Source organism: Cygnus olor, chromosome 18 (genome assembly GCF_009769625.2).
Source record: "Cygnus olor isolate bCygOlo1 chromosome 18, bCygOlo1.pri.v2, whole genome shotgun sequence".
NCBI classification, from domain to species: domain Eukaryota; kingdom Metazoa; phylum Chordata; class Aves; order Anseriformes; family Anatidae; genus Cygnus; species Cygnus olor.
The window spans coordinates 11,901,981-11,908,956 of record NC_049186.1 but is presented as its reverse complement, the minus strand read 5'-3'; the positions used below and the strand labels follow the sequence as shown (position 1 = coordinate 11,908,956).

At 69.0% G+C, this 6,976-nt stretch overlaps 1 protein-coding gene across 1 annotated transcript; it reads right to left on the bottom strand.

The window, feature by feature from the left end:
- Positions 1 to 1,478: 1,478 nt before the first annotated feature.
- ACTG1 (actin gamma 1) lies at positions 1,479 to 4,617 on the bottom strand. Its single transcript, XM_040530479.1, has 6 exons — positions 4,435 to 4,617; positions 3,982 to 4,112; positions 3,617 to 3,856; positions 2,865 to 3,303; positions 2,514 to 2,695; positions 1,479 to 2,410 (listed from the first exon to the last, which is right to left on the bottom strand). The coding sequence occupies exons 2-6, from the start codon at positions 4,102 to 4,104 to the stop codon at positions 2,267 to 2,269; spliced, it is 1,128 nt and encodes a 375-aa protein (XP_040386413.1). The 5' UTR covers positions 4,105 to 4,112; positions 4,435 to 4,617; the 3' UTR covers positions 1,479 to 2,266.
- Positions 4,618 to 6,976: the final 2,359 nt, after the last annotated feature.

Genomic DNA, 6,976 nt, shown 5'->3' with positions numbered 1-6,976 from the left:
GGGCGGCGGGGGGCGCAGGGAGCCGGGCCCGCAGCGCTCCCCGCCCCACGTGGGGGCAGACGGGCAGGCAGCGCCCTCACGCCATTGGCCGCGCCTCAGCCAACCAGAGGCGGGTCGGGACGCAGAGCCCGGCGCTCATTGGCTGGCGGGGAGCCCTTTTGTTCTCGCCACCCGGGCGCGGTTAACCCCTGCGCTGCCGGCAGAAAATGGGCAATGAATGGGGGGGCAATGAATGGGCGCGGGGGGGGATGGGGGCGCGGGGGGGGGGGGCTCAACGCGGAGGGGGGGGGCCTGCAGGGGGGGAAGGGGGACACCGGGCGGTGCGGGGGGAGTGGGGGGGCACGAGGGGGGCGCACAAAGGGGGATGGGTGGGTAAATGGGGGGGGGGGCTGCATGCGGGGGGGGGGACAGGGGGGCAAGGGGCTTGCGAGGGGGGCGGGGGGGGCGCAAGGGGGGGGCCGGGGGGGGCACGGGGGTCTTTTTGGGGGGGGGGTCTTGGGGGGGGTTGACCCGGGGCTAGGGGGGGGCAGCGGGGGTCGGGGTCGTCCCGGCGGGGTCGGGGCGGGGGGGGGGGGAGGGCGCCGAGCTGGGGCCGAGCCAAGCCGCGGTGCGGCGGAGCGGCGCTGCCCCCTCGCGGCCGCCCGGGGGCGGGGGGGGGGGGGGGGGGGCGGACAGACGGACGGACAGAGGGGACGGACAGGCGGACGGGCAGCTGGGGAGGGGGCTGGCGGCAGGGGTGGGGAGGGGCGGGACAAAAGGCCGGGGGGGGTAAGGGGAGGGGGGGGCTGGCCGCAGGAACAGGCGGACGGACAGACGGACAGCTGGGCGCAGGGAAGGCGGGACGGACGGACGGACGGACGGACGGAGGGGTGGGCGGACAGGTGGCTGCCGGGGGGGGGGGGGCGGACGGACAGACGGCCGGGCAGATGGACAGACGGAGGTCTGGGCGGCCGGGGGGGGCAGCTGGACGGACAGACGGCTGCGGGGAAGGCCGGACAGATGGACGGGCAGAACGGCTGCGAGGAGACGGGTGGACGGACAGATGGACACGGGGGGGGGGGCGGACAAACGGGCAGCTCGAGGGGTGCGGGAACAGCGGGGCTGGACGGACGGACAGCCCGCCCTGTGCCCGGCCGGGGGCAGGGGCACTGCCTGACACCGGGCAGCCTAATTAACTGCTTAATTAGCAGGGAATGGAACGGGGGCAGAGCTCAGCAGGAGCCCCTGGGAGCCCCCAGCAGCAAACCCCCACCGTTGGGGGGGGGGGGTTGGGACAGGAACGATCTTGGCAGCAGTTGACCCCCCCCAACCTAGGCAGCCACCCCCCACCCCATTTTAACAGCCCCCCCTTAGAAGCTCCCCCCACCCCCCAACTTTTTTTTTTTTTTAAATCAACCCCCCCTTGAAGCCCCCCCATCACACCACTCGCACACCCGTGGAGGGGGGGGGGGGGGAGTTTACTGCAGCGCTTTTTTTGTTGTTTATTTTCCTTACACAATGACGTGTCGTCGGGCGTTACAATTTCTCAACTTTCGGATGACTTACAAATTTTGGTTTCCTACTGTCACGTGAGAGAGAACATTAAGGCAACGTACAAAAAATCTTACATAAATTAAACAATGCATAAATTTACAGGTGTAAATGCAAAGTTTCAGCAACTCAAAGTTGAGTAACTTCAGCCCCGTGATGGTTACTGGGAGACAGGGGGGAGGAGGAGGAGGATGCGGACTGGTTCGTAAGGCTCGGATGCGATATGTTTCCCAACCTTGCTAGAACGGCAGCAACAGAAGTGAATTCTTGGATGGACTCCTACCAGCCTCTACACGAAATCTGGAATACTCCGCACTGGGTGGACCGGAAGCCTGGCTCCGAATACCCTGTACACATCTGTCCGCCCGCGGTGCCGCTGTCAGTATCGCGGGAGCCGCGCGAGGCTCCCTCCGAGGCGTCCGTCGCAGCCCCGCTGTCACGCGAGCGCGGCGCCCGGCCCCAGGCTCGAGCAGATCTGTACAGGGTATTATTTCGCTAAGGTGGACACCGAGGGAACAGAGAACTTGGCTACAAGGTCAAATCAAGTGGCAGCTCGGCCAGCCAGTGCCGACACTGGTCTAACATCAGGTACAGACTTTCCAAGGGCAAGTTTCTTTTGAAAGAAGGCTTATTCCAGTTTTATGAGGCTAGCATGAGGTGTATAGATTTGCCTGGGCAAACATATACTAGTGAGACGACTCATGCAGCAGATGCGGCGCACCTGCTAGCAGTCCATTTAGAAGCATTTACGGTGGACAATGGATGGGCCGGACTCGTCGTATTCCTGCTTGCTGATCCACATCTGCTGGAAGGTCGATAGCGAGGCCAGGATGGAGCCGCCGATCCAGACCGAGTACTTGCGCTCCGGCGGGGCGATGATCTGCAGGGGGAGAGCTGTCAGAGCCGCCCGGCCTTCCCCCGCTCCTCCCACCCAGCCCGGAGCTCCCCCTGCCGCGGGAGGGACAGGGGCACATCTTCCTTACCTTGATCTTCATCGTGCTGGGCGCCAGGGCTGTGATCTCCTTCTGCATCCTGTCGGCGATGCCGGGGTACATGGTGGTGCCGCCGGACAGCACCGTGTTGGCGTACAGGTCCTTCCTGATATCCACGTCACACTTCATGATGGAGTTGAAGGTGGTCTCGTGGATGCCGCACGACTCCATGCCTAGGGAGGAGGAGGAGGCGGGGGCAGGTCAGCACCCACGCAGCACAGCACCCACGCAGCACATCACGGCCACACCAACCCCCCGCCTCCCCCCGGCACGCAGCCAGAGCACGACGAGTCCCCGCCGCGGCAGCACGGTGTCTGCGGGGCTGCTCCGGCCCCTACCTACCCAGGAAGGATGGCTGGAAGAGGGCTTCTGGACACCTGAACCGCTCGTTGCCGATGGTGATCACCTGCCCGTCAGGCAGCTCGTAGCTCTTCTCCAGGGAGGAGGAAGAGGCAGCGGTGGCCATCTCCTGCTCGAAGTCCAGGGCGACGTAGCACAGCTTCTCCTTGATGTCACGGACGATTTCCCTCTCAGCCGTGGTGGTGAAGCTGTAGCCTCTCTCTGTCAGGATCTTCATGAGGTAGTCTGTCAGGTCGCGGCCAGCCAAGTCCAGGCGCAGGATGGCGTGGGGCAGAGCGTAGCCCTCGTAGATGGGCACGGTGTGGGTGACACCGTCCCCGGAGTCCATAACAATACCGGTGGTACGGCCGGAGGCGTACAGCGACAGCACGGCCTGGATGGCCACGTACATGGCCGGGGTGTTGAAGGTCTCAAACATGATCTGAGAGGCAGGGAGAGAAGAGATCTCGGATTAATGCCAGGTTAAGGAGCCAGGCCAGTCACACCCGTGTTAGAACACACATGCTGACATGCAAAAAAAAACTGGTGCGTGAAGGAAAAAGCAAGGAAAGCAGGCAGAAAACACAAACGAAAGAAACCTGAGGCGTCAAGGAAGAAATGCCAGGAGTACAGAACCCTGAAAATGGTGGGAGAAAAAAAAAGAAGAAATAAACTCAGGTTTAAGATGCCAGAATAACAGAAAAAGGGCCTGCGGAGGTGAGGAGTGGCTGGGGGGGCGGGCGGGGTTGGGCTACCTGCGTCATCTTCTCGCGGTTGGCCTTGGGGTTGAGGGGCGCCTCGGTGAGCAGCACCGGGTGCTCCTCGGGGGCCACGCGCAGCTCGTTGTAGAAGGTGTGGTGCCAGATCTTCTCCATGTCGTCCCAGTTGGTGACGATGCCGTGCTCGATGGGGTACTTGAGGGTCAGGATGCCGCGCTTGCTCTGCGCCTCGTCGCCCACGTAGCTGTCCTTCTGCCCCATGCCCACCATCACGCCCTGCGGGGAGACAACAACGCCCGGTCAGCGCCCGGTGACCCCCCCCCAACGACCCCCCGGGACCCCCCCCCCCACGACCTCCCCCCCAATCCCGGTACCCACCGCCCCCCCCCCCAACCGCCTACCTGGTGCCGGGGGCGGCCGACGATGGACGGGAACACGGCGCGGGGGGCGTCGTCCCCGGCGAAGCCGGCCTTGCACATGCCGGAGCCGTTGTCGATGACGAGCGCGGCGATCTCCTCTTCCATGGCGGGGGCTGCGGGCACGGCGCGCCGTTAACACCGGGACCGGCACCCCCCCGCCCTCCGCGTTCGAATCTCCCGCGCCGTGACGTCACCCTCCCCCCCGCAGCCAATCAGCGCCGCGCCCCTCTGCCCCCCCCCCCCCCCAGCCCAACGGCGGGCTCCGCTGGGCGAGACCATTCCCACACCCGGGGGGGGGGGGGGGGGGGTCCCACTGCCCCCCCTCCCCCTCCCCCTCCCGGTTTCTTCCCCCCCCCGCAATGTCCCACAGCGGATGAGCCCCGCGGGGGTGGGCACCGAGGCCCAGCAGCTACCGGGGCCCGGTCCGGGCCGTACCTGTGGGATGCTGCTGGCGGAGCTGGGGAGCGCGGTGCCGCCTGGTCCGCTGCCGCCGGCCGAGTGAGACCGCCCGGCTGCCAGCCCCGCGCTTTTATACCCAGGGGGCGGAGGCCCCGCCCCCCCGGCCGAGAACATCGCCATATATGGAGATCTTTCCGAAACACGCGCTCCCATTGGCTGGCGCCCGCCCGGCCACGTGGGGCGCCTGGCGGGGCTGCCCCCGCCCCGCGGCACCCCGGAACCTGCATGGGGCATAACGGAGGTTGGGGGGGAGGGGGGGGGCGGCGGCGACCCCGGCCCGGCCGCGGCGACCCCGGCGGCTCCGGGCAGGGGGGGTGCGGCCGGGACCGGGACCGGGGGGGCCGCGGCGGTGCCGGGCCCCGGGGCTGCTCCGGCAGAGCTGGGGGCAATGGGCACCGCCGGGGGTCGGCCCGGGGGGGGGTACCCCTGCGGGACACCCCCTGGGGGGGGCATCCCCAGACCATGGGGGTACCCTATGGAGACACTCACACCCTATAGGGACACCCGCACCCCATGGGGACACCCTATGTGGACACCCTGTGGGGGCACCCACAACATATAGGGACACACACACCCCGTGGGGACACCTTATAGAGGCACCCACACCCCATATGGACACTCTATGGGGATGCCCTGTGGGGGCACCCGCACCCTATAGGGACACCCTATAGGGGACACCCACACCCTATGGGAACACCCACACCCTATAGGCACCCCCTATGGGGACACCCTGTGGGGGCACTGACAGTCTGTGTGGACACCTTCTTAGGACACCTACACCCCATAGCGACATCCTATAGGGACACTTACACCTTATAGGGACACCTTGTAGGGACACCCCCACCCTATAGCGACAACCTATAGCGACATCCTATAGGGACACCCACAACCTATAGGGGCACCCACGCCCTGTAGGGACGCCCTATGGGGACACACTGTGGGGGCACTGACACTCTATGGGGACACCCTATAGGGACACCCACACCCTATAGGGACACCCTATAGGGACACCCACACCCCGTAGGGACACCCTACAGCCCCACCCCACGTACCCCGCAGCCGGCCCCGCTTGCCCACCCGCCCTGGCCAGGCCGTGCCGTGCCGTGCCATGCCCCCCCCCCGTGTCCGGCACTGTCACACCCCAAGGCCCGGCGCAGCTCCTGCCCCCCCCCCGTCACCGCCACCTGGGGACGGTGCCACCCCCGGGCAGCCCCCTCGGGCCGTGCCCGAGCCCCCCGCACGTTGCCGGGGGTGCCGCGGGCTGGGCACCGCTGGGGACCAGGGCCTGCCCCACGCAGGGCAGCGTGCTGAGCCCCAGGGATGGCGCTGAGCCCCAGGGACCGTGCCAAACCCTACAGACCATACCGGGCCCCACGGATGGTGCTGAGCCCCCCGGACCACGCCAAGCCCCAAGGACCAGGCCGGAGCGTTGCCCCCAGCCCCTCCGTGCGGGCAGAGCGGCGCCAGCGGTGCCGGTGCCGGTGCTCAGCACCTTTCCCGGGGCTTCCCAGCACCGCTCGGTGCCGGGCGGCTCCGGCACCTTCCCCGGGCCCTGCCGGAGCTGTAGGGGGGAGGACGGGGACAGGTCGCCGCGGGCAGCCCACGGACGGGGCCCGACGGTACGGGCGGCGCGGCCGGAGCGCCGTGCTGGGTGCTGGGGCGCGGAGCGGTGCCGGCACCTTGGGGACCCCCAGAGGGATGGGGTTTAGGGTGCTTGGGGGGGGTGGGGGTCGTGTCCGCAAAGCCGGCAGCAGGGACGGCGGGACGGCGTCCCCGGGGGGCTGCGGGGCCTGGGGCTGGGGGTCTCGTGTCTCGGTCATCGGGGTGTCGGGGCTGGGGAGGCAGGCGGTGGGCGCGCAGGGGGCTCGGTGGGGCAGGGGGCCCGGGGGTGCCGGGGCAGGAAGCGAGGGCTCGCGGGCTCCTGGGCTCCGGGAAGGCAGCGACCGCGCCCGGCACCGCGCCCCGCGGCCGTGGGGCTGGCGGCACCCACGGGGCACCCAAGGGGCACCCAAGGGTGCTGCCTCCTGCCCAAAGAAGGAGCTGCTGCCGGGCACCCGGGGCGGAACCGGGGGCGGGGGGGGGGGGGGAGGGGGGGGCCGTGCCCGGTGTCCCCGGCCCGCGGCGGGCGGGGCGCGGCAGGTACCGGCGGCGCCGGGACGCAGCGCGGGGGGGGGGGGGGGGGGGGGGGGGGGGGGGGGGGGGGGGGCGCGGCCGCGCCCCGCACCGAAACCGCCCCCGCGGGGATCTTCGCCGGGGAGGGGGGGGCAGAGGGAGGAGGAGGAGGAGGAGGAGGAGGAGGAGGAGGAAGGCGTTGTGCGCGCTGTGCGCCTTCCTCCTCCTCCTCCTCCTCCTCCTCCTCCCTTTCCCCCCCCCCCGCCCCGGGCGAAGGTCCCCGCGGTGGTGATGCGGTGCCCCCCCCCCCCCGCCCCCCCCAAGCCTGTGCGCCAGGCTCTGTTGCCGTGGTGACAGCGACAGCCCCCCCCCCGCGTTGTCACGGTGACGGCGGGGTGCTGCGCAA

Excerpts from the sequence above, each read along its gene's own strand:
- ACTG1 (XM_040530479.1), bottom strand. The coding sequence starts at position 4,104 with ATGGAAGAGGAGATCGCCGCGCTCGTCATCGACAACGGCTCCGGCATG. Across the intron at positions 2,696-2,864 it reads CTTCCAGCCATCCTTCCTGG|GCATGGAGTCGTGCGGCATC; the intron begins GTAGGTAGGGGC and ends CCTCCTCCCTAG. Across the intron at positions 2,411-2,513 it reads CCAGCACGATGAAGATCAAG|ATCATCGCCCCGCCGGAGCG; the intron begins GTAAGGAAGATG and ends CTCCCCCTGCAG.